Source organism: Crotalus tigris, unplaced genomic scaffold (genome assembly GCF_016545835.1).
Source record: "Crotalus tigris isolate CLP2741 ecotype Arizona unplaced genomic scaffold, ASM1654583v1 scf7180000017625.6296891, whole genome shotgun sequence".
Lineage (NCBI taxonomy): Eukaryota > Metazoa > Chordata > Lepidosauria > Squamata > Viperidae > Crotalus > Crotalus tigris.
The window spans coordinates 5,552,800-5,580,401 of record NW_024096520.1 but is presented as its reverse complement, the minus strand read 5'-3'; the positions used below and the strand labels follow the sequence as shown (position 1 = coordinate 5,580,401).

Here is a 27,602-nt window from a genome sequence, read left to right as displayed (position 1 = left end):
TTACCTGAAACAGTGGGGCAACATCCCGAATAAATGATCACTGAAATACCGCAGCAAAGTTAAATCTGTGCCTTCCCTCTCTTTCCCTTTGTTGGCCAGGCCAAGGTCAGGGGAAAAAGGCAAAATCCAGGCCGTACTTTACCGTTCCCCTTGCCGCAGTCTATTAGCGTTAGCCTTAGCCTTTTCACTTCTAAAATCTGAGTAGGCGTAGATGCTAAAGAATTCCAGCCCGGGTTTTGCTGCCACCCCAGCGACGCAGCCAAAAACTCTTGGATTCCTTGCCTACTGTACTGTGGGGTGTTCAAATCTCAGCGAGGGAAGGCGGATCTAAGTTTAAGGGGCTGCGGAGCAATGGAGGCGAATCCCATCTAGCAAAGGGTCGACTTTTCGAGCAGCAACGATGGTGAGTCGCTCTTGGCCACTGTGCTTATGCGGGAAGCTTTCTCGAGACCCTTTTTCGATTCGGGATCGGTCCAGTTGCCTTTGTTCTCAGGCTTTCTTCGGACACCAGTACTTGGTCTGCCCTTCTGAAACCCGCGTCGATTTAATCCATTGATTCCTTGACACGGGGTTTCTTGCCCTAAAACCAAAGAGAAGGGGAGCCGCTTCCCTTGGGAATCTGCAACCGGTTGGACCCGATTCCTTGAGGCGGGGTGCGGGTGGAGGGGTCGGCGGATAGCATATGGGGCCGGTTAATGGTTATTTAGGGGATATAAGGATGCTGGTGGGGACGGCTGTTAAGGTTGCCTCGGACATCAATTGGAGCGAAGGAGTTTGGTCTCTTTAGTGCCAGGCTCAGCATCACGAAGTGATGGGGGGAAAGGATGGCCGGAGCCAGTCCAGCAGAGCAGGCAGCTGATTTGCCCGAGGCCGAGTTGGAAAAAAAGTGACACCTTTTTATTTGCGAGGACGATCCTCCATGGCAGAGGCTGGACGCCGTCAAATATTACGCTTGGCTGGGCAAAGGCTTGGAATGGATAATCGTGGTAGCGATATAATTAGTTTGTGTAGAGAACTTCTCTCCGTGAATGCCTCCTGGGTAACTTCACATTGTGACATTAATGCCGGGATAGTTTTCTACCGAGCGAGCCGTAAATCTGGATAAACCGGAACACATGATAGCTATAGGTCGGGTTCTGTGCGCGCCTTTTATCCAGTAGGGCAGAATAGCAACTAGAATATGGTCCGGCAGGAAAGCCGAGCAGCGCCTGTTTTTTTTTTGCCAGCAGGCAGCCTAACCACAGTTCATGCGAAGGTGAATTGGAGCTGCTGCTTTCCAAAGGTTAAACTCAATCTATTTCACCTGCGCTAATAGTCCCCGGAAAAATGAAATGAAATAAAATTGCGGGGAGCTGCTTGTAATAAACAAGCGCTTGATCGGTGCCGTAGATGCGATCTCTTTACAGTTCTCCAACACTTGGCCTTCGCAACAGAAAAAGATAAAGACATTGATTTAAATCATGTATACAGGTGGAATCCTCAGGAATGTTTGATGACTTGAGTTCAAAATGTAACAGACATCATGCATAAATCAGCTCAGAATTCAGTAGGAGATCTCGAGTAAGTTGTGTGTCTATGTAGTTCTGCTGTAAATGAACCTTTTTCTTTACCTGCTTGAATCTATGAAAACCTTAATCCTATTCTTTTGGGACTGTAAACCCAGAATGAATAGAGCAAAGCTCTTGTGCTACCCGCCTTATTCTTTTGTTGGAAGAGACCACCCTGAAGTTCTGCCCTCTGTCTGTAAAGGAGGCAGATTCTTGAATATGCAAATTTTTGAATATAAAATAAGGAAACAATATGTAAACAAAAATTATTGAAGTTGCAAGATCTCAGACTTGGAAACTGTTTTGATGTTTTTAAATTAAATCAGTTAAATTACCTAGCATTCAAAAGAGCAATTGTCATAGCATTCCTTGTGGATAGTAGTACAAATCTATATTTAAATCTCACTATAAAAGTTTGGAAGAGGTGAAATGAATTCTGACTCCCTGAGCCTTCTTTCACGCCTCAATAGCCACATTAAATCCATGGATAAACAGCATCGGTTCAAGGACGACTAGTGGATTTTATATAACTTGTTATTGATAGGGAACCTATTTATGAGAAGCTGCTTTGCAGAAGAATTGTTCGTAAGTTACAACTTGTTTTAAATTGGAATAAATGCATTATTTCTTCTAAGGTCACCAGACAATTCTTAATATCAAGAACAATAAGAATGTTTGGAAAACATATATTGGCCTAGGAAGCACTTGAGGGGACAGTGGTTGTAGCAGGGGAACCTTCCAAAGGACAGCAGGAGGCCATCCGGTGATTTGGATGTGTATTTAAGAGTGAGAATGGGAGGTCTTAGGAGACAAACTGATTCCATTGCTATCATTAAATTGTCCCCAAAACATTTTAAAAATGCCCCCAAATTGCCTAACAACTAATTCCTAACGGATTCACCCTTGCAAATGGTGCTTGGATAAAAATAGTCAATAAGGGTGTTTAAATCTAGTCTCTACGAATACCAATGTTATTTATAGATACGTCTGATGTATATGGGATCTCATTTGAAATGATATTTTTGTGTGTGTGTGTATGTGTTTTAAGTTTTGATTATATGGTTTAATAACTTCACATTTTTTGTGGCCCTTGATTTCTGAGTTAGGAGCATATAAGCTAATATCAGTAACAGATAATTTAATCTTTTTCAAATGTTAAACTCTTGATTTATATATATATATATTCATTCATATTTGTAGCTATCATGATCTTGTCTTTTGGGCTAAGCAATATTATATAAATCCTAAAAAGAGGGTAAAAATAGCAAAAAAAAAAAAAATTAAAGACGTGAGACCAAAAAAGGAAATTGTAAATTATATATACCGTTCACTTTATGTTTTCCTACTTACTATCTTTGCATATCATTGATACTTTATCACAGTGATGGCGAACCTTTTAGAGACCATGTGCCTCAAAACTGGCCCCGCTCCTGCTCCACCCCCTGCCCCACCCCCACCCCGCCTGCCTGCAGGGCCAATCACCACCTCCAGGGCCCGCCACAGATCGCCCAGGCAGCTCAGCAGCACCATAGTGGCCACACACTCTGCCCATGCCCTGCAGCATCAATTGTGCGCAATCGGGGGTGAGGGCTGTGCTGCTCCACGTGGGCCACACTTGGGGGCGACTCTCCAGGGGGGCTGCTGGTGAGGAGGGGGTCATGGGGGGAGGCAAGGCTGGGGCAACAGCCTGTGTGCCACAGAGAGGGCTCCGAGTGCCGCCTCTGGCACCCGTGCCATAGGTTCGCCATCACTGCTTTATCATATCCATACATTGCTTCATACACTAACTTTATTCTCTAAACTACTTCTTTCCATTTAGTCCTAACTCCATCCCATCACAATTTTCTCAGTTTTCCCCTTCTTTTCAGTCCATTCCAAACCCCTTCAATATATTTCTTTTGCATTAGTATTTATTTTCTATATTGGTCTAAGACTCTAATAAACTCACACTTTACTCCATGTTATACGGGTACTCCTTGACTTACAACTGGTCAGTTAGTGATAGTTCAAAGTTACAATGATACTGAAAAAAGTAACTTATGACCATTTTTCACACTTATGACCATTGCAGAGTCCCCTTGGTAATGTGATCAAAATTCAGACGCTTGCCAATTGATTCATATTCATGCTGGTTACAGTGTCCAGGATCATGTGCAATCTCCTGACAAGCCAAGTCAATAGGGAAGCCAGATTCACTTAACAACTGTGCTACTAAGTTAACAACTGCAATGATTCACTTAACTATGGCAAGATAGGTAACATGGGGCAAAACTCACTTAACAACTATTTCACATAGCAACAGAGATGTTGGGCTCAATTGTGATTGTAAATTGAGGACTACCTGTATTCAGTCTACATTCATTCATTACTCCTTCACCCTTAATCCTATCTCTTCATATTTTATCACACACATTTTTCAAATGTTCTCTTCCTATAATATTCAATTTCATTTTATGTTTCTCCTGACATATCCTACCCCACATAACAAAAGGGGCAGGTGCATGCTTTTAATCATAGCATATAAGTATGTTCATATTCAGATAAATGTTTCTCATCATGTAAGCAGTCTAATATTGACTGTAAATACTTCAGCCCTTGGCTAGCAAAATGGCATCATCTGCATAAAAAGTACACATACGAGGGCAATTCGGAAATAAATCTCCATTTGGTTATCAAAGACAGACACTTGCAGATACAGAACTTTTATTATGCACATTAGAAAACTACAACATTACATTACTTTTTGACATAATCGCCATTCAAATTGAGGACTTGTCATAACGTCGGTTTGAAATTCCTTAGTGGTAGTCGTTTGGCGCCAAATCTGGGCTATGGGCGGGCGATCAAAAACATCCCAACAGAACTGCTTCAACTGCAGGCGAGTGTTATCGTGAACCAACACTACAATGGAAGTCAGCATGCTCCGACGCTTGTTATAGATGGCTCATCTGGGTTTTCATAACGTTTCACAGTAGACTTCTGAACTGATGATTGAAACACGCTCCATGAACTTCACTAGCAGACTCTTTGGCATCTTCACATTTCACACCTTGTAAGACATTATGACAAGTGCCTCAATTTGAATGGCAATGATGTTGAAAAGTAATGTAATGTAGTTTTCTAATTTGTATAATAAAAGTTCTGTATCGGCAAGTGTCCATCAAAATTGCTTGCATTTTCTCTCCTTCCTTTATTCTTAACCAGTTCCTTGTTCTGACTACAGTGCATTTTTTGCAACTATGTTTTTTCCTGTATATTTTTTTACTGATTATGTGCCATCATTGTACTGACTCTTAATGATCACATAGATTTTCTCCATGACATCCTGTCCCTAATCTGTTTTCCAATGGTGTAACTCACCATGGGACAAGAGTTATGTTAATATCAAAGAAATGGTGGCACAGAATCATTAAAGAAAGAAAGAATGCCAAAGGAGGGACAAAATGAAATGTGAATGACAAAAATTAAAATAATGTTTTAATTGTTTTAGATAATTGAATTGAATTGTCCTTGTGGCAAGTTGTCCTGTGATGAGTTAGCTGTGGCGAATTGACCGTGGCAAGGTGTCCCATTCCATTTGAGTCTTAGTGAAATGGGATCTTCATTCTAACCTACTTGGAGAAGTTGCTATAAGGAATCTCCAAGACTGATTATAAAGTTTCATCTCCGTACGTAAGACTTGTTTGTTGTGATAGAGACATTCATTAATTTATAGTTACAAATATAAAATTTGATTATCAGTAGAATCAAGACTTCGGGCAGAAATTGGATGTTAAGACAGGATCATTTATCTATCAATGGTAGCAATATCATTCTTTCCACCTACTGCAGATCAAGTTACACATTCTAACTACAGAACACAGTTTACTAAATGGAAACAGTGGTTGTGTTGCAAAAATAGCTTGTTGTCTCCTGCTGTAAGCCAAGTGATATACTGCAATTTAGGGAATATAAAAGCCTCCAGGCTCACTGATTATTGAGGGAAATTCCCAACTCTAAAAAGGTAAATAAGCTAAACATTGTGCAAGTTCTCCTTTCTATACATTCATAGTTAGAGCCATGAGCAAACTATAATCCAGATCAAAAACAAGACAGCACTAATGCCCTTTTGATTTCATGGGGATTTTTACATAGGGAGAGGGTTCAGTCACAGTACTTTGTTTTCCAATTCTTAGAAATAATGTGCAGAAATAGCTGCAGAAAATTCGCTAAAAGTTTGGAACAAATTCTTTTGGTAGATAGGGAATCAAAGTGGGATTGTATTGGGTAAGAGCTTTAATACTTGGCTTTGTATTTTATTTTGGTCTCATCTTCTCACTTTTAATAATCAGAAGTATTCTATCCTTAAAGAGAGGGTGATTTCATTATTCATATGCAGAAGAGTTAGAACCAAAAATCTTGTGCATTTCTTTGGAGTTCTTTGTAGGAGATTGATGATGATGTGCTATTTCCTGTATCTCTTGCCATATGACAAATGCTGTCTGTGGCAAAGCAGTTCTGTAGACATATTTATTTTGTTCCTGAAAGAGCACTCTCAGCGCAGAGCCAAGACTGAAAACACTCATACTCAAAGGAATGTCTGGATATTGCTTTCCAGCTCTGAATGCTCCAAACACAGTTAGCTTTACCTGCCTGGGGGTTTCACAAGCTGCTTCCTGTGGCATTGCTATTCTTAGAGTTTGGAGGATACAGGAAATACTGGCTATTTCCTTGTTCTCAATTGCTGCCTCACCTTGTTTAGAGAAGAAATTATAGTTTACATGGGCCACACAGGGATTAAGGCTGTCTTTCTTCCTCTCAGGATACTGGTCTTGCCTGAAAGTATTTGGTTGGTACTCCTATTCTGTCCTGTCAGCCGAATGCATAGCCTACTAAGAATCTGCAACGGGTGTGGCCACTCAGAACATCTATATCTATACTTCAGACATTTTACTAAGTCACATTTTGTTTACCCATTATCTTTGAATAAACTATAGACAATTGGTTTATTCAAAAGGGTAAGTTATGCTAAATCAAAACCAAACAAATTATTTTATGGCTTATTGCAATATGTGAACACTACTTGTTATCTATAGATACTGAATATCATAGTATAATGAAATCTGGATTTCACTTCCCCTCTTGTCCATTGTATCCAAAGCTCATTATATCAGAGATTCACTGTACTTTTCCATGATTTTTCCTTTCACCATTGGAAAATATGTCTTGCAAAATAGCTCTTGCCACATGTTTACAACAGCAAATAGCCCATAGATTCCCTTGGGGTATTTTGAAGGACGTGATGTTCCGGAAATGAAACATAATGGATTCCTTGAAAAGGTATTACTGAATTAAGTAACCAGCTGATGAAGACTTAACTTGGGAGTGAAGTTTCCACGGGCTAGTCTATTGACTGAAATGTATCATTATGATTCCCCTGTCTGAGAAATGTCCTTGCATAACTAGAAGGAATTATTATGGCATGGAAATATTTTCCTCTAAGGAAAATTGTAAGCATATGAACTGTTTGCAGGAAATCATGACTAACCAAGGTTTAGAAAAAATATGCACTGTGCAGAAAGAGTAAAATTCTTACTGGAATCCACAAACATTTAGTAAATTTGTTTGGCAGCTGATTCAAAAAAAAACTAAGGACATTACTTTAAATAAGAATTACTATTGCTATGGTATTATTATTAATGAATGGAATGCACTATCACAGTTTCAGATGAGTTTAAATGAAATTTGAGAATAGACACCTAATAATATTAGCCACAATAGTTGTTGTTTTTTTTTAAAAAAAACCTTCAGAAATAATGACAACCAAATAATTCCACTCTGAGGAATGGTTCTTCCAAATCAAGAGTAAGGGGAGATGCAACAAATGTCTGTTAAGTAATGCATGGCTCCTATAATATGAATAGAGAGGTTTTTTTCCTCATTTTGCATGTGTTAAGAATTTAAATCATCCAATTCAGGACTGATAGAAAGAAATAATTTTAATCTAGTACACTTGGTAATATTGATCTATATTTACTGTTCCTAATTACTGCTTGATTGAAAATGATCTGAAAGGAGACACTGATTCCTGTCCAGTTTTCCACATATGTCAAGTTGACTACAGTATGGCACAGAATGGTGGACTAGATAGGGCTCTAATCAGTAAAAAAAATATACAAAACAAACATCCATAGAGAGTATGTCAAAAATATCTCCACCCCAACATTGAAACCTACCAGCATTTATAGAATGTGTCTACTCAGACCTCTCAGTTCTAATCTTCGGATATAAATAAATCATGGTATAAATTTTAATAGTTGATTAGAAATGATGTAAAAGAGGATCTGTGTATTCTGAAATAGGAGCATTTGATCTCTAGTTTTGAAGGATCGTAAATATTTATAAAGAGAGGAGAAATACAGCAATGTCTTTGTTTGCTTCTAAGACTAAGGTAACTCTCCTGCTTTCACAAACATGCAGTGGAGTTCTTTACCCAGTATCTGGAAACAATGTTATTGAATGGGACAAAGAAAAGAGAGTTGTTACAATACAGAGTGGGTGTTCATACAGAATAACTTGACAGTTTTAGGGTCCTTTTTCTGGCTTTGGTGGGGATCATATTCTCACATAGGAGAAAGTCTGTGATTTAGAGGTACGGTGGATTCACAATTCCAGTTGGATCAGAATCTCATCATCCTGTTTGTTTAGCCAACAGGTACATACTATAAATGCACCTCTGGCAGTAAAGGGGGCAGGAAGGGGAGAGTCCAGAAACAGGCTTTCTCAGACAAGCTTCTTTCTAGATTCAGGTGGTCCTACACTGGTCACTTTCAAGCACTGAAGATGTAGTTTAGCTCCAGCTCCAATCTTTTGGGTAAAACTACCGATAAGACATTGGAGCTGGAAGACTACTCATTCAGTGGTGTTACTGAACTTAGTTATCTTCACTTTAATTCTGTTGAATTTTGTTGATTTTAATTCTCTTTTAATGCCTTGATCTATTGATACTGTTACTCTGTTTATTATTATTGTGAAATAACCAGGCTTTGGCAAGTAAATGGTATATAAGTGTTGGGAAATAAATAAATTCATTGTAATCAGATTAAGCATGTTGTACAAATAGTCATCATATATACTAGATGATGCTGTATGGAAACAAAAAGGCTCAACAGACAATGATTGGAGTGTCCCATCTTGCCATAAGGTAAAGTTTTTCTCCTGCATGGCAGGCACTGGTCCTCCCTATTGTGACAGGGCAAGAATCATAAAATACAGTTCAAATAAGATGCAATAACAATTGCAATTGTAATTGAAAAACAAACATGAGACTCTCATAATTGCATTTTACAACAAATGTTCTGTGCTTCCTTTGCTAATTACCTTCTTTTAATTGGGGTATAGTTTCTTTCATATTGAACATTTGTCTAGAACTACAGATTCATAATACTGTCCAATCTGTTGGTCTGATCTCTAAAGATTCCATTTCCTATTACTAGGCCAGGGCTTTTCAGCCAGTGGTACAGGTACCACCTGTGGTACATTGGCACTTGGTAGGTGGTATGCGACCATCCTAGAAAAGTAGTAGCGGGGGAGGGGAATGAGCTGAACCGGTGCAGCACCGCACAAGCCTGAGCGAGAGATGGCTGGAGCTGCAGGGCTCTCAGGGCTCAGCGGAAGCGCCAGGATCAGCACCAGGCTCCAGCTGGAGCTTGGCGCTGATCCTTGTGCTTCTGCTGAGCCCTGAAGAAGCATCAATCAGCTGGAAAGCGGCACTGATCCTGGTGGTTCTGCTGAGCCCAGAAGAAGCGCCGATCAGCTGGAATGTTGCAGCATCTTCAGGGTCATGTGATTTACATTCAGATGCTTGGCAACTGATTCATATTTATGATGGTCACAGTGTCCCAGGGTCATGTGAAGTGACCAAAACCTGCTGCAACCACCCAGCAGATGGGGGGAATAAAAACCAAACACCACCCCCCACTGCACCCCCACTGCCAATCCTCAACAGAAATGCTCACAATGAAAACCTCGGACAGGAGGAAGAACGCAACCAAACGGGCAGCCAGGTGTCTTGCTCGGCTGTGGCTTGTGGGGCACTTTTTTCAATGCCATTGTAACTTCGAACAGTCACTAAGTGAACTGTTGTAAGTCGAGGACTATCTGTACTTTATCACTTTTTTCCTTTTTCTTTTCTTTTTTTTTGGTCATCAAGTTTTTGACACCTTGCTAGGCGACTGGTGATACTCGGATGTTGCCATATCCTAAAAGTGGTACAATGGGTGAAAAGGTTGAAAAGCCCTGTTGTTGTTAATTGCGAAGTCGTGTCCGACCCATTGTGACCCCATGGACAACGTTCCTCCAGGTCTTCCTGTCCTCTACCATCTTCTGGAGTCCATTTAAGTTCACACCTACTGCTTCAGTGACTCCATCCAGCCATCTCCTTCTCTGTTGTCCCCTTCTTCTATTGCCTCAATCTTTCCCAGCATTAGGCCCTTCTCCAGTGAGTCCTTCCTTCTCATTAGGTGGCCAAAGTATTTGAGTTTCAACTTCAGGATCTGGCCTTCTAAAGAGCAGTCGGGGTTGATCTATTCTAGGACTGACCGGTTTGAACGCCTTGCAGTCCAAGGGACTCGCAGGAGTCTTCTCCAGCACCATAGTTCAAAGGCCTCAATTCTTTGGCACTCAGCCTTTCTTATGGTCCAACTTTCACAGCCATACATTGCAACTGGGAAAACCATGGCCTGGACTATACGCACTTTTGTTGGCAGGGTGATGTCTCTGCTTTTTAGTATGCTGTCTAGATTTGGAAAAGCCATGTACTAGGCTACTAATACTAGGCTGCAAAGAACCAAACAACCATTAGGTGGCAGCAAAAAGTTAGAAAACACTCTTTCTTGCCATCTAGTGTTTTTAAAAAGTTTTCAGCATATTTAATAATGATGATGATGATAATTGTACTTCTACTAATGTAAACATGCTGAGGGAAAAACATATTTGGTCACACTTCCACCATATTGCTTCATATATACCAAAAGTAATCAAAGCTGTCTTTACCATCGGCAGGCAGTGCTGTATGTAGCAAGGCTGGAAACTTAGCTTACACCTTTTCTACTTTACTAAAAAACATTAGGTGAAAATGTCAGTTGACCAAAGCCATTATGGGTAGCAGAGGTCAATCTTATGGGCTCATCTAGTGACAGCCAGGGAATATGGAAGATTGTGACTTGGAATGCGAGAGGGATAAATAATAAAGAGCATGAAATATGTTGTGTGTTTGTGCAAATAAGTGAAAGAGGATTGATGTAAGAAATGTGAATGAAAGTGGTTTGATCTTGGAGTAGAACTGATGAATACAGACAGGAAGCGAGGGAACAAGTTTCATTATAAACAAAAGAGTTTAAAATGTATGTTAGAAAGTAGAACTTGTCATGCTGTTTGTTGTGGCATTCCTGTTGTGGTAAGAACCCAAAGGTTGCTGATAGTTTAATGTTAGGCTACAGTGAGGGGTGATATGGGTGGGAAACAAACAAAGGTTAGGTTTTGATTTCTTGGTTATAATCATTTTGATTTTTTTTTTACACTGGATCTCTCTGCAGAAACCCCCAGGAGAGGCATCTGCAAAAGAAGGTCAGAGATTGCAATTTATAAAAGGAACATCTTATTGATGTGATCCAAGCTTTGTCTCTTTTGTGTGCAATATGTATATATGTATGTATGTATGCATGTATGTATGTATGTATGTATGTATGGTCTCTAATTATACTAAAAATGCGAATCCCGGGAATATTTATGTTGATAAAAATAGTCACACACTGGGATAAATATAAAAACAACTGTTTAATAAACTAACAACTGTTTGATAAACTTAGCTTTCGTCAGCTAACATCAGAGTGGAATGCCGGAGGTTCGAAAGCCTGCTTATAAGACCAGCAGTTTGTGCCCTCTGTTCATAGAACACATTACCAGTCTATGCACCTCAGTTGACCGTATTGCTTCTAAGCTCAGGGATCATCGCTTCTCTTGTTGTCGCTCTCTTTGTCCGCTTTGGACGTATCTGAGTACATATTGCTATAGGATGGTCCCCCAGTGCCTCCTGTCCTGTGAGTGTGGCACCCCGCCTCCCTGTACGAATCGTGCTGGGGATTTCTGTACGAATACATATTATATATATATATATATTCTGAGGTTTTCGCGGGTGTTTGTATGTAGGTCTTTGGTTATTCAGGTTTTCTCCCACGTAAAATTGGAAGTGTCTTGGCGACGTTTCGATGAAGTCCCATTCGTCATCTTCAGGCTGGTGTTTTCGGCTTCTTGAACTATATATATATATATATATATATATATGTATGTATGTATGTATGTATGTATGTATATGTATATGTATATGTATATGTATATATGTATGTATATAGGACAGAGATTGTATTTCTCTCAATGAAAGCACTGGTTTCTGTGGATGCCTCTGCTTCATGAAATGATGAGGTAGATCAGATAAAATGCATAAAAATTAAGCTGCAAAATGAGAATAAGAACAATATTTATATGGGCAGAGAACAAGGAACAATGCAGATTAAAAGAGGCAGAGGACTTGCAGAATATTTTTAATAGAAATAAAAATTATTGAAAGTGGGTGAAGGGAGCTGTCAGTTCCATGAGGAAGATCAGACCAAGAAATAAATTCCACAAAAGACTAAAACAACTTTTATTAAGATATAGTATAATAGCAAAATCTCGCAAGCCTAATTATGCTATACCTTCTCCCTTTCTTATATGAATTGGGGTTTTCTCGATCTGAGACATTTACACAAAACCTATGTATTATTTGGGCTTAGGCTTTCCCTCCTCATTGCTTTAATGGATCCCTCCTCTTTCCATCAAAGTCATCCTATTTTATTCTCTACAAGAGCTAAAGAAGGAGCTTCTAGCAGAGTGATTTCACTTAAAAATGAAAGGGATGTTTAGTGATGAAACTAAAGTGAAGGAATCTGGCTAGTGTATCTTAGTGAGGTACATGGGAATGACAGTGATATACTGAACAATGGAATTGAAACAAATTCTGTAATTGTTAATGTTCAAGTAAAAAATGATGGAAAGGAAGTAATAAATGCTTTGAATAGAAGAATAAGGCTGCAGGTATAGATGGTGTAACTTATGAGGCTAATGCTATCTGTTCAATCATATCTGATTCTCAGCCATTCTATGGACCAGGTCTCTCCACATTTTCCAGGCTTGTATGGCTTCTTTCACTTGGCTTACGTTCAGTTTGGTGTCAGCTTTGATGATATCCAGCCATCATGGGGTGATGGTTTTTTTTGGCAGCCACATTTCCTTAACTGAAACGGTTAACTATAACTGAAGAAATGTTAAATTACAGAGTGGCGATTTAATGACATATTATGGCTATGCCTGAAGTATGAGAAAATCATGAGAGGAAAGAACAGATAGCTGGAATTTTGACCCTGGAAAAGGGGCAGATGACAAAAACCAACTTGTCTTTTTATAGTGTGAAGAGGAGGCAGTAAATGGCTACAATAAATTGTTTATAGTATATGTGTGTTAGTGTATGTAGTTAGAGGACTAACTACATTATCAGTTGCTACATTATAGTTGTAAAGGTTATGATATGATATTCAATATTTATTTTGTCTTTCCTGTGTAACAAATCAAAGATATACGACCTGTACCATAGTTCTGTTAAGGCTGTTCTGCATTCCTTTGGCAAAGAGCCCAGCGATGACTGTAATTGTGCATGCCAATAAAAATATTTCTGTTTCAACAATCTCCAAATGCTGCACTTCCTTATTAAAGTAGGCATTTTCCCCACAACAGCAGCTATGCTTGCTTATGGATGTCCATACAACTTGTTTAATCTGTTTGTGCATATTGCATTTGTGCTTGGCAATTAGCTACATTGCCTTTTCTTTTTCTTATTCTTGCCTTCAGTTTCTTTGGCTTACCACTTCTTACTCTTTTTCTGCATTCTACATAATGTTGTTTATCCTAAAAGGAAATAGTGTAATGGAAATGTATGTATGTACTGTAGGTCCTAGTAAATATTCTATTTAACATACTAAGGCACATTCTTTAAAATGCCCATAAAGAGAAATTCAAAGATTTCAGAAGAAGTAGCAGATTCCGAAATGATTAGATACAGGAAACTAAAGAAGAGAAAAGGCTGCATTCTCCACAACGTTCAATGCCCAATGATAGGTAGAGTCTGAATTCCAGCTGCTTATTCCATCTCATTGCCAGCTTCCTCCTTTTAGGATTATGCACACAGTACTTGGCTGCTAGAAAATAATGCTTTAAAAGACAGTGACAATTTGCTTGAACTGTTAGATAGGATGCACATGTATATGCAAATGCTTATCTGTATGAGCAATTAAGAGTCATGATTATTATGATTTTTATTTACATTATACACAGGGTGTTGGAAGTCAACGGGCATGGCCTTCTGGAACAGAGAAGTTCCAAGAATCAGTGGGTTTGCCATTCCATAGGAATCTGGGTCACAATTGTCTCTGGGACCTACCCTCTACCTCTCTTCCAGTGATGTTGAGAAAAGAACATTTTGATGCAAGACCTCAGCTTCTGCCCTCTTGTTTATTGAGGTTGAGGACCCAGTTGCATACATTAAAATGGGTTCCTCTGCTGTAAGAACAGTGCCAACATCTGCCATAGTTGGTCTGACTTTCTGCCATAAGCCTACTTGGAATAGATTATATTATTAACACATGGGAACAAGAAAAGCACGTAGAAGATGGCTTCCATGGAAACCTTCCCTTTCATATTGCCATGATGCTGACCACTTGCATTGACTGGAGTTGGCTTAGTGGAAAGGGAAAACTGGAAATCATACGATCTGTTGCCCATTCAGCTATGGATGTTTTTGTATCTGTTGACAAACATCTTCTTTCCATATGATTTTTTTTTTCAATATTTTGGTTACCGGTATGCTGTCTAAGGAGATTCTCTAAAAGGCAACCGGACTTTCCTGGTTTTTCCTTGAAAATGTTTTGCTTCTCATCCAAGAAGCTTCAGTACTGGCTTTAATTAATTAATTATATAATGATTACGAAGCTTATGCATTGGTTAGGGACATTGTCACCTGAGGTAAGAGCACTGGTGTTTGTCAACAAGCTCATTTAAATTGCCACTGATGAGATGCCAGCCTTGCTGAAATTCCAGAAATCAAATTCTCAGTTGATAATGCGTGAGCACTTCTGGTTGGCTATCTTGTTACTTGACTGGGTTACTGCTTCAAATATGTTCTAAATATGTCTGACTTTAGAAGGATTTAAGAGTAGTATGGAGCTGATTCCTGAACTGTGGATCCTTTTGATCTGCTGCTTTGTGGGGATGGTGGACTGGAGTGCAGTATTTCGGATGGTTGGAAGCAGATACTATAAATTTTGGTGTATTCTGCCACATTAACAACAGTTATTCATATTTGGACAAGTAGAATGTGATATGCCATTTCACTATGTTAGCTTGTACTTGCAGTGTATATTCTTTATTATTTTACTTGGTGGAACATTCAGAATAGTGGTCCTTCACTTGCACACACAACTGACATATCCACGAATCCTTGATTTTTGTTGGATACATAGGTTTAATGATTTACCACTGTGTGTGTAAAGCTTAAGTGTGTAGGAAAGAGAAGAGGATGGATTGTGTATGTATGCATGAATGATGTATCTGTGCAAGTAATGGTTCCAAGCTGCTAATAAAGATAAACATATGTGGCCCACCTGTGCCTGATCGTCCGTATTTAGTGACCACAATTGGGACCAGCAACTTGGTCATTAAACAAAGTGGTTGCTAAGTAAAACATGTTTTTTTTTCATTTTTTATCCCACCTTTATTATTTTTATAAATAACTCAAGGCAGTGAACCTATCTAATAATCTAATAATTCCCTCTCCTATTTTTTCCCCAGCAACAGTCCTGTAAGGTGGGTTGGAATGAGAGAGTGACTGGCCAAAGTCATCTAGCTGTTTTCATACCTAAGGCAGGACTAGAATTCACAGTCTCCTAGTATATAGCCTGGTGTCTTAACCACTAGATCAGGGGTAGGCGACCTTGGCTCTTTTATGATTCGTGGACTTCAACTCCCAGAATTCCTGAGCCAGCTTAAATATTCTGTAACATTTAAGGTGCAAACTGCTCCGTCCTGGTTAAACAAGGAAACATGGCTCTGTTTTACTTATTGTACTAAATTAAGTTCAAACTCTCTCCTAGAAAAAGGTACAGTTTGACTCTGTTGCCTAATAGCCTTTCCTTATTTCCTTTGGCTTAGCTGTCTGGATTCTTTTTCTTTCTCTTTGTATCTAATTCCAGTGTAGAAATTGTACTTAAATCTACTGAAAGAAAATTCTGCATCATTTGAGCACAATACATTACTTTTTCAGACAATTACTTTAATCCTTCTTCAGAGAAACTAGAGACAAGTAGTCTTCATTTAGCGACCACAACTGGCACCAGCAACTTTGTTTAAGCAAAGTGGTCACTGAATGAAATCACAACTGTTCTTTCAGTCTTATTTTAGCTTTTCTTTCCTTTCAAACCTGTGAAAGTGATATACTGTATGCTAGGATTGATTGGAAAATTACTTTTTCACCATCATTGTAACTGTGAACAGTTGTTGTCCGAGGCAGTTGCTAAATATGAACTATAAGTAGTCCTCAACTTATGACCACATTTGAGCTCAAAATTTCTATTGCTAAGTAAGACAGTTGCTAAGCAACTTTTGACCCATTTTACGACCTTCTTGCCACAGTTGTGAAGTGAGTCCCTGCAGTTGTTAAGTTAGTAACATGGTTAAGTGAATCTGGCTTTCCCCTTGACTTTGCTTGTCAAAAGGTTGCAAAAAGTGATCACATGACCCTGGGACACTGCAACCATCATAAATATATGCCAGTTGCCAAGCAGCTAAATTTTGATCATGTGACCATTTGGGATGTTCAACCGTTGTAAGGGTTAAAAAAAGGTCATAAGTCACTTTTTTCAGTGCTGTTGTAATTTTGAAGGGTCATTAAACAAATGGTTGTAAGTCAAGAACTACCTGTACCTGTAATGCCTTCAGTTAAAGACATGATCTGCTTTTAGCAAGGAATGCAGAAGACTTTTGTTCCCTAGGGAAAAGTGTAGTGGCAATGGGAAAATAAGAATCCATTCTTTTTTTCCCCCTAGCATTTAGTATCTAACCAGAACTAAAGGTAGTTGGTGAACTTCTACCTTGGAATCTAGTGATATTCAGTCTATCAGTGTCTTAGGATTATCCTTTTTCATTCATTTGCTTGGTATTTTGTTGTATCAACAAAGATAGATAAAGTATTCAATCACAAATTGCAGGGAAAAGGGAAACTAATTATATAGGTACCCAGTGGTTATATCCTTGATGCTCTTGGCCAGAAACTCCTGGTAGTAAATACGGGTCTGTTTTATTGTTGAGGCCTGGTTGGGCAAAGAAAGGGATATTACTGTCTCAGAGATCTGCCCTCCTGGATTTTGAGTCCTTGAGAAGTCAAGGCTGGGGAGGGGGATAGTACTGATCTTTGAAGACATCTTGTCTATGACTAAGGAATCTGCTGCTGAGATCACAGAGTGTCAATGCCTGCAAATTATAGGGAAAGCTGGGGATCAAATTGGTATACCAGCTACCTTGCTGCTTGAGGAGACTCTTACCTGAGTTACTTGTCTGGGCTAAAGAAACTAAAGAAACACTAGACGCCATCCATCAGCTACGGTTTATCCATCAATGTATCAATCCATCATCAACTGATGATATCCAGTTGTACATCATTGCCCCAGGCCATGGTGAAGATGATGTCTGTGTCTCGATTTAGTATCTGGAAACTGTCAAGATCCAAATGGGACAAAACAGTGTGAAACTTAACCCTGAGAAAATGGAGTTACAGTCACAGCTCAAGTGTTGTGTCTTGATAGGTTGGTACTTCCCATTTGATTTGATCATTCTGGGAGAAACTATTTGTGGTTCCCCACTTTTGCAAGCCAAGAGGATTTGAATCATTCAAATGTCACTTCTGAATTTGGAATACTTGTAGCTTGGAATGCTTTCTCAGCAGAAATTGGATTGGCACTCAACATTATTGGCTTCTTGTAAAGTTTAAAAATAGAATGGGAGAGCCTACGAAGGATGAAATTACATCAGTGGTTTATTATTGTGGTTATTATTTATTATTGTTATGGTTGTTTTATATTTTAAAATAGTTTTCAATTTTATATTTTTTCCTACTTTCATTGTATTATAACTTTATTGTTGCTATTGTTAACTACTGAGTGTCAACTTTAAAAATGAGCATGGCTGTGGCCATCTTATTTATTTTCGGTTGACACATTGAAAGGAGGGAGGGAGGATTGCCAGGTGCTTCACTAGTCTAAATAAACTTTTGTTCCGTGGGAACCAAGGTCAACGGCTGCTCCCAAGACTGCAGGCTGGTGTTTCGTGAAAAGCCCCCCAAGATGTATTGGGGAATGTAGTTGCTTGCATAGCCTTAGGGCTGGGATTTTTCAACTTTGTATTGGGGAATTGTTATGTGTGTCTTCAGACTTGGTTTCACTTTTGACATGCCGATACATTGTAACTAATAAACATGTTATTTGAGGAATTTCCTAGCCTCAGAGTTCTACTTTATTTGTCTCTGTCAGAACCATGACACTGAGAATCTGTGAATACAATGGGTATTTATAAATACCCATTTAATATTAAAATTAATAAATAATGTGGACTGCAGTTCCATTGTTATACCAAATGCTTATTTTCTTACATCTGTCTCCATGCCCTGAAGCCAAGCTAACATGTTCTTGAAAGGATCCCTGGTGATACTTCTGGAAACCCTAGGTCAGTGGTTCTCAACCTGTGGGTCGGGACCCCATTTGGGGTCAAACGACCATTTCACGGGGGTCGCCAAACCACACTGTCCGCCATTTTTTCCCCTTTTCCCTAGCTGTCCTACTCCGTCTTATTGGTGGCCACACCCACTTGGGGGTCACCACAACATGGGGAACTGTATTATGGGGTCACGGCATTAGACAGGTTGAGAACCACTGCCCTAGGTGCAGCAAGAAGTCGAGAAGTCAGAACAGTGTAGAACAGGGGTAGACAACCTTGGCTCTTTTATGACTGGTGGACTTCAGCTCCCAGAATTCCTGAGCCAGCCATGCTGAGGGGAAAGAGAGAGGTTTCCAAGCTGAGCCATGCTGGCTCAGGAATTCTGGGAGTTGAAGTCCATGAGTCATAAAAGAGCCAAGGTTACCTACCCCTGGTGTAGAAGAAATCACTACAACCTTATATATCTCATCTTTTTTTCTACTACGAACTACTCAAATTGGACTGTGGAAAGAATTAAAACCACTTATGAAGGTGGGAACACCAGTTGCACTACCAGTATCACTTTGACAAGACCATATAAAATCAAATCAGACTTCTGTGTAGCACTGTATAAGGGGCAGCTTGTCTGATGTTCTGACTGGCCATTTAACCACTTAGAACAGTGGTTCTCAATCTTTTTATACCGGCGACCCCGGTCATAAGGAGGCGGCGCGCATGCGCGGCGGCACCCCCTGCGCGGCACACATGCGCGGCACTGCCCCCTGCGCGGCGCGCATGTGCGGCGCTGTCCCATGCGCCGCCCCTGCGTGGTGTGCATGCACAGCGCCACCCCCTGCGCCGGCTGAGGAAAAAAAATGGTGGATCGCGTTGTTTGGCGACCCCCGTGAAATGGTCGTTCGACCCCAAATGGGGTCGCGACCCACAGGTTGAGAACCGCTGACTTAGAGGTAGTTCTCTTATAACCACTATTGGAACCAGGATTTCTGTTGCTAAGCAAGGCAAATGTTAAGTTAGTCTTATCGGATTTTACAAGTTTTTTTTGCTACAGTTAAGAGAATCACATAGTGAGTAATCAAATCAAACCGTCATTAAATGAATCCGATTTCCCCCATTGACTTTGCTTGTTGGAAGTTGGCTGGGAAGGTCACTAATGGTGATCAGATGATTCTGGGATGCCGTAACAGTTGTAAACGTATACCAAGCATCTAAATTTTGATCATGTGACCATCTATATGATGCAATTGTCATAAGTGCAAGAACCAGTTGTAAGTCACTTTTTTCAGTGTCATTGTAACTTAAAACGGTCACTAAATTACTGGTCGAGGATTACTTCTGCTTTGCTGCTGGCAGAGCTCTGTATATGAAGCCAAGTAAGCAGGGAAGATGATCGGTGATTATCATTTGCTTTTTGGTGTTCTTAGGAAAACCTTATATGCTGATCAGCCCAGCATCAATCATTCTGATCAATAAGGAGCTGGTGGCTGTACAAGTAATGCCAATATTGCCTAGAGTAAGGGGAGGAGCTTGATTTAGGAAACAGCATCATAAAAAGGGCACAACAAACACTTAGCCCTGAACTGGGTGGAACTTAGTGCTTTGTTTTTGGAAATGTTTCTTCCTGGTAAGGCACCATTTTGACATAGTTAACAGGAGGTGAGTAAAGCACAACAGAGATGCAGAAGCCAGGAGTCAAAAGTTAGAAGTGGTGTTTGAAGAAGGTAATGGGAAATCATTTTGGAACTTTTTTTGAGAAAATCACATAGTTGTGTTCACGCTGTCTTTGACTATTGAGTTTTTTTAAGTTTGAAAAACTTGGAATTCTGTTTGGCATTGAAGTTACTGAGCCTAAAAGACCCCTTTTTTTATCTCTGTGATTTGATTAACTGGTGTTCTTTGGCTGTCAGGAATAGATTTGGGATCAATATGCCCGGGGGCTGGTGAGATCCGAGTTATCACTACATTTTTGTGTATATGATTTCTTTTGGCAGTGCTGGAATCATCTCTAAATCTCCATGGCAACAGCACAGGCCTCTCATGTGACCTGTGACCTCAGCCATTGTCTGTTTGATCCTCATTCTCTGGATTCTGAGCCTGACAACAACTGTGATATGGGCAGCGTGGGCAGCCTAGTAGAGAAACAAGAGTTCTCGCCCTCTGCGTCAGGAGGTCTGCGACGGATGCGCCAGCCAGATGGGTTGCTCCGGAAAGGAATACCACAACATGAAGTCTCTGGCTACCCATATGGGGGCAAACGGGATGTTCGGGCTGAGAAGAAGCATCAGTCATCTGGTGGTGGCTTTAAACGGGATTATGAGAGTGACCGGGAGAACCAGTCCCCTGAGCGGTATTTCCAGGACAATCGAGGAGCAGATTTTTCCAAGAGTTCTTTGCCTGAACGTGGACGCTTTGACAAGGTATGGGCTTCAAGAATGTTTTTAAAAAATACTTTTCTGGCATGAAACAAATACACTTGCTCTTTGTTCAGTAAGTCTAGAATATTTCTGAATTTTATGATATTAAAATATACAGATTTATACTTAGTAGGTGCTTTGGAAAGTCTGCGTGATGAGGTGTGAAACTAAGAAACTAATGGATCAGAGGAACTGAGCTAATTGTAATTTCCCCAGAACACAACTGAATCGGCTACTGAATCTTTAGAGTGGGAAAGGCCATGTGGTGGACATTCACCCCAAGCCAGTTCTTTACAAATTTCAGGACTTGTTAGTTCAGAGATGTTATTTAGCATGCTGCTCTGTTGGCTTGAAAAATAACTGTGGATCCATACACAGTTCTTATTCCTCCACCTCCAGGTCAGTTTAGTGTCATGGTACCTAAAGAAGTGATGACTCAAAGGCCCTGATGTTAAGTGCAGAGGCCCTTGCAATGTGATCTGTTTATCTCTGAAAAGTGTGAAAGTGATTGCTGAGAACTGGTGCCAAACTATCAGATAAGCTGAACTTAATTTAGTTATTGTCATTTCCAGGAGACTCTCTAAAACAGCAGATAAAGCCAAGCTAAAGAAATCTATTCTTTCTGAGATAGATAATCACAATTATCCATATTGGAATTGGAACAGAGGAATCTTTTCTTCCAATTCTGAAGGATTAATCTAGCTCTGAAACAGGATCCTAAATGCTAGCCCCAATCTACACAATAAGAAACAGAGCTAATAGTGCTACAAGTAATGTCACAATACTGCTTAATTCTTCTCAACAGTATCCTCATTTAATGCCAGCCAAAAACGGCTTCATCTCTAGAAAGCTGCTACAAAAGAAATCTTTCCCCCTCCCCCCATCCTGATCAAGAAAAAATTATTGGTTACCACTTTAGAACTTACTGATAGAAAAGAATGTTTGTAGCTCAGAGGGGTCTTTGGTGCACTCCCTTCTGATCACCACTGATGATGTTACCTAGTTTGGTAATGAAACATCTACAAAAAAAAACAACCAGGCTCAAAGACCACCAAGGACCCCACACTTTAGAACTTATTTCTTTCAGCAGCTGAAAGAAATTGAAAGGCTGAACATGGGCAAGAGAACAGTTGAGTTGTTCTAAATGACTAATTCTACTAGAATGATAATAATATGCTGGCTTCCTTGTATTCCTGCTATGCTAAACTATCTTGCTAACCTGCTAATGGCCATTGTGTTATCCAGAATGCAAAAGCCAATTTAACTGCTAATGGCCGTTGTATTATTTTCAGTGTCGGATCAGGCCCTCAGCTTTCAAGATGGTGCCCGGGAGGAGCTTATTGTCTATGCAGGGATTGTCATGCAGCAAAGGACAGAAGATGTCAAAGAGCAATGGGAGTCTGCATACACTCTTAACCCAGAACAGTACCGGCAGCTCCTCACAACGTGGTCCTCTGCGTAGCCATCTGCTGCACACCATCAGTCTTGATGAGGGCACAAACTCCATTCAAAGCTTTCCCACATACAATCCCCGCTTCAAGCCTGGTCCGAATCAGCTGAGTGCTTCCATAGGACACATCAACCACATCGGTGGTTCCTTAGATAGGGCTTCTCGGGGACCACAAGACCCTTTGGCAGTAGAGAAAGCACCACTGTCTTGCAAGAGCCTGAGCCGACTACAGAGCTCAGGGGAACCACCCCCTCCATATGAGCCCACATATTCTTTGGAAGATGTAGTGAAGCAGCTTGAGGACCAACTGTGTGAGAAAGGCATGGAGCTCCGTCAGTTTAAGAGAAATCTAAGTGAGACTGATGACCCCTTCACACAGGTGGGTAAATTTGCGTAGTAGGAATGTTTTGGTATTATGGATATCACAAACTCAATTAGCCTGCTGGACTTGGCTCCATCCCCAGTTTGTAAAATTCTCCATGTGACTCTATAATAGTGTTATCCATTCTTTAACCTTTCTATAAGCATTCTAAAAGCCACTTGCATGGATACCTCAGGTGAATAAAAATTGCCTCAAAGCAATGAAGCTCGGAAGCTTTTATAGAGAAGCAGTTGGTTGCTTCCCTTTTTTATGCTTTCAGCATGCCACAAATGAATAACAGGTATATTTGGGCAAGTAAACAAGTAATTCTGATTTGTTTGCAAGAATCTTATTTTGAAGCTCTTATGTCGGCTTTCCACACCCAGGCTGTGGCAAATCCTGTCACTGATCTACTCCTCAACCTGTTTTTTTAATTTCACAGATACATCTCATTATCTTTGTAATTTATAATAGAGAAGAAAAGGAAGTTTATGTAGGAAGAGTTGTGTGACTTGCCTGAGTTGTTTGCAGTATGTATTGTGTCAGTGGGAGGTGATGTTTTTTTTATTAAGAAACGGACTGTCTTGAAAGATGTCTTGGTGACAAATTTCTTGTGTGAAGGAGCCTAGAGAGTTGGAAAGTGATGCTCCATTTTTGGCTGTTGTTCAGAATAACAGAGTTGGAAGGGACCTTGGAGATCTTCTATCTCAGTGGTTCTCAACCTGTGGGTCGGGACCCCATTTGGGGTCCAACAACCATTTCACGGGGGTCACCAAACAATGCAGTCCGCCATTTTTCCCCCCTTTTCCTTAGCTGTGCTGCTCCCTTTTATTCTATTGGCTTTTGAAAGCCAATAGAATAGACTCTCTTGAATAGAGCCTAATTCTATTGGCTTTCAAAAGCCAATAGGAATTGTCCAGGCTGTCTCTGCCCTGCTGAGCCCGCCAAAAGTCCCATTCTGCAAACGGTGCTGCACCAGTTGAGTAGTCCTCGACTTACGACCGGTTGAGTAGTCCTCGACTTACGACCAGTTGGGGGGTCGAGGCATTAAAAAGGTTGAGAACCACTGTTCTATCTAGTTCAATCCCCTGCTCAAGCAGGGGATTCTATAACATTTGAAACAAATGGTTGTCCAGTCTCTTCTTAAAAACCTCCAGTGATGGTTCACCCACAATTTCTGGAGGCAAGTCATTCCACTGATTAATTGCTCCAACTGTCAGGAAATTTCTCCTTAGTTCTAGATTGGTTCTCACCTTGATTAGTTGCCATCCATTGCTTCTTGACCAGTCCTCAGGTGTTTTGGAGAATAGGTTGACCCCCCCCCTTTTCTTTGTGGCAACCCCTTAGATATTGGAACACTGCTATCAAGTCACCCCTAGTCCTTTTCATTAAACTAGACATACCCTATCTTAATATCTAATATTCAGATTAATGATTCTTATTGTCCTTATTTTTATTTAGTAATATTAATGATCTTAAGATATTTACTTTTATTATTTATTAAGGGAATTTATATGGCTGCCCAACTCACTCACACCGATTCCAGGAATGAAACCCCTAAATACAAAACCCATTACACCCCACCCTAGCAACAACATTCAAACAAGCCATTTGATGGGCTCCGTATCAATCTGGGATCTCCAGGCCCATTGCCAAAAGGACATCTTCGGAGCCTTTTGGCAGAATATGAAGGTGGGAGCCAGTCTTATCTTGGCAGGGATGGTGTTTCACAGGGAGGGAACCACCATGGAAAAGGTGGACCTCTTTAATAGGAGGAACCTATTCTGCTGAGGTGAGTCGATGTAATTGGGAAAAGATGGTCCTTCAAATAAGGTGGGCCCAAACCATATAGGGCTTTACAGGTAATAACCAGCATCTTGAATTAGACCCACAAAGCAAATTGGCAACTAATGCAGCTCCCCCAAAGAGGTGACACTTGCAGTTTGGTTATGAGATATTAGCTAATTCCAATGGGCAGCAAAATCTTAGGTGGAGGACTTATTCAGCTACTGAATAAGAGTATGCATAGATGTGGTTTTTATGCCATCTCTTGAGAGAAATGGGTGTGGTGTTCCATAGGAATCATCTTTGTGAATCCACCATAATCTTCTCTTACTCTGGTAGGTGTTTGAAGACAAACAGCGTCTTTGGATGGAAGAGCTAGATGAGCTAAAGCAGATGTATGTGGCCAAGCTGCAACAGGTAATGCACCAGGCCCAGCGCAGCCAGAGGGCACTTCAACTACAACTCTACAAAGTACAGCAGGAAAAGAAGAGGCTGCAAGAAGAACTGGACCTTCAACAGAGCCACTGTGAAGAGCTGAGGCTGCAGCAGCAACAAGCAGAACGCCTCAGTCCGAAACTGGAGGAGACCAAATGGGAGGTGAGAAATATGCACAAAGGACTATCTTCATTTAGTCTAATGTCCACGCTGAATGCAAACAGTCAATTATACTGACCTTTTGGACTTCTTTCTGAAGCAGGTAAACTCTTGCTAGATAACTGACAAGGTTACTGCCATACTAAAGATTTGTCCAACCATGAAACTAAGTTTCAGATGTAAAGGCACAACAAAATCTTCAGTATGAGCTATCTCATCATCTCCTTTAATATCTGGGCTTGTCATTGTTGCCTTTGCTGGAAATATTCCACCATCTCATAGACTCCCGTATCTCACTACGTTTTGTTAATTTCTTTTTTTCATCCTAATATATTTTTTCACAGGTGTGTCAAAAAACTGCAGAGATTTCATTGCTGAAGCAGCAGATCCGAGATACCCAAGAAGAGATGGCCCAGAAACTGGGTGAAATCTTCAGTTTGAAAACACAGCTGCGGGAGGCTCGAACACAGTTGGAAGCCAAGGACTCACAACTGGCACAGTTGGGGGACTCCTTCCAACACTTGTCAGATCATGGTTCCCCTATTCCTTCTTCCAGGGATTCTCCCATGCAAGCGAGCCAGGACTTTTTGGGTTGTGAAACAGATGATTCTAAATGTCGGGGACTGCAAGGTGAGAGTGCAGAAGGAACTGAGTGGCTGTGGGCAGAATTGTTGCAGGAAAGGCGGCAGGCCCAACTGCAAGCTGTAAACTTTGAGCAGGAGCGAAAAACATGGCGAGAGGAAAAAGAAAAAGTCTTGCGCTATCAGCGTGAGATTCAGGCCAGCTACATGGAGATGTACCATCGAAATCAGGCTCTGGAAAGGCAGCTGAGTGAATTTCGGCAGTTCCCAGCTGAATCCAGAAATAGCAATTCAGAATCACCTTGGATTGAGAGAGCTGAATCTTCTAAAATCTGAGCTATGTTTGAGAAAGATCTCCTGCTGGGATTGCAAATGGGCAGAAGCCCCATACTGCAACATGGACTCTGAGATTTGGTAGAAGAAATGTCTAAGCTAAAGAGCCGGTTAACCCAGCCCAGAAATTTGTTCCTGTAGTAACATCCAGGATTTTGCAGATTGCTGTTTGTAGAATGGAATCACGGCAAATATATTTAGATTTTTTTGCCAATCCAGGTAGGCTGTTGCCTCCGTACCATTTCTATGTTGGAGAGCAAAAGGCTTTCCTTTTGTATCCTGCATGGGGACAAGGCTGGCAATGCCTGTCAATACAGAAGTTTCTTTTTAAATTATGAAATGTGAATTAGCTGTAATTGGGAACTATGGCTAACCTTCCTGATATGGCTCAGTGGGGAAAACAAACAGAGAATATATAGGTTATTCCTTACTGAGGTTTAGCCTTCCCATTAATTGTTTGAAATTTGGCTTGCTGTGCTTGAAGGAAAGGCATAAAATATCTACTCTATCAGGAATCCCACTGTATAGCATTTGTTTTCTATCTATCTGGCTAGGCCTCATGCTGTTAAGGTCAAAGCCACAGGTATAATGTGATTGTATGATCTTGTATTGTAAGAAAGATCCTTCTTTGGCTCTGGAAAACGAAGCAGCAACTCCAGTTCCATTGGCCTATGAAACAAAAGCACAAGCCAAACCATTCGGGCTCAGCCATCAAAATAACCATAGGACAATGTTATCTGGGTTATGGTCAGTTTCTCCATAATAATGAGAATGAAACTGTGAACATATTTGTTCTGTTGCTGCTTGGTGTCAGTTCTAGGTTTGAAGGTTCTTGCTAACATAATGAATTTTGAAATGGAAGCACAACCTGGCAATGTATTGCATAAAATATTTGCCTAAATATTCTGGCTCCCTGACTGCTATTTTTTTTTCTCATTATAATGCTTTGTTTCTAGTATTTTTGCCATTTGTACTATGATAGATGTTTTAACAGATAATACGCATTTTGTTTTAGAAACTCTAAAAGTTGGTAAGCTAATATAAGAAAAAATTAGGACATGCATTTTTAACGAGGAAACAATGTTTAATCTCTTGGGGTTTTTTTCTCCTTTGGGGAGGAAGATTGGGCTAGGAAATAATAAATTATCTTAAGATACTTTGGGGAATCTATGGATATAAAATGAAAATATTCCTATACCAAGAATATCCTTTAAGCCAGCAAAAAAAAAAAAAAAAAAAAGACGATGAACAATATTTTCAACCATTTTGCAGCTTCTCTTTCTTTTAAAACAGACCTTTACATTTCCTTCTTGTAAGAAAAGCCTGCGGTGATGAGGGAAAATCTCCTTGCATGTAGAATTGGGCTTGTCCAAGACAAATGGTACAAGGTTGCATGCTGTATGGACTATATACAGATGTGAAGTTAAAGAAAAAAATGTGTTCTTAAGAATATAACTCCGGCATGAAGTCAGAAGCTTTATATATGCTATAAGAGAAATATCACTATATAATGGATCAATGCAGAATACTGTCTTGCTATGTTCCAAATGCAAACATTTTATCAGTTTACTCAAATCTTGCTACTTTTGGACTGCCATTATCCAATATGGTACATGAAATCCTGTATTAAAATATGTTTGATGGTGACTAGCTCAGGGACATCTCAGATTGCAATTTTGTTTCAACCCATGTTCACTGGAACTACAA

General features: G+C 40.2%; 1 protein-coding gene across 2 annotated transcripts; it reads left to right on the top strand.

Moving 5' to 3' along the window:
- Positions 1 to 249: 249 nt before the first annotated feature.
- On the top strand, positions 250 to 26,798 carry N4BP3 (NEDD4 binding protein 3). 2 transcript variants are annotated; one of them, XM_039334110.1, is made up of 5 exons: positions 250 to 403; positions 20,369 to 20,794; positions 22,084 to 22,620; positions 24,727 to 24,984; positions 25,326 to 26,798. In XM_039334110.1, exons 2-5 carry the CDS (start codon positions 20,393 to 20,395, stop codon positions 25,896 to 25,898), a joined length of 1,770 nt encoding a protein of 589 aa, XP_039190044.1. In that variant the 5' UTR covers positions 250 to 403; positions 20,369 to 20,392; the 3' UTR covers positions 25,899 to 26,798. The 2 variants fall into 2 exon arrangements, with proteins under 2 accessions (XP_039190044.1, XP_039190045.1); XM_039334111.1 differs by lacking the exon at positions 250 to 403 and adding an exon at positions 20,036 to 20,098.
- Positions 26,799 to 27,602: the final 804 nt, after the last annotated feature.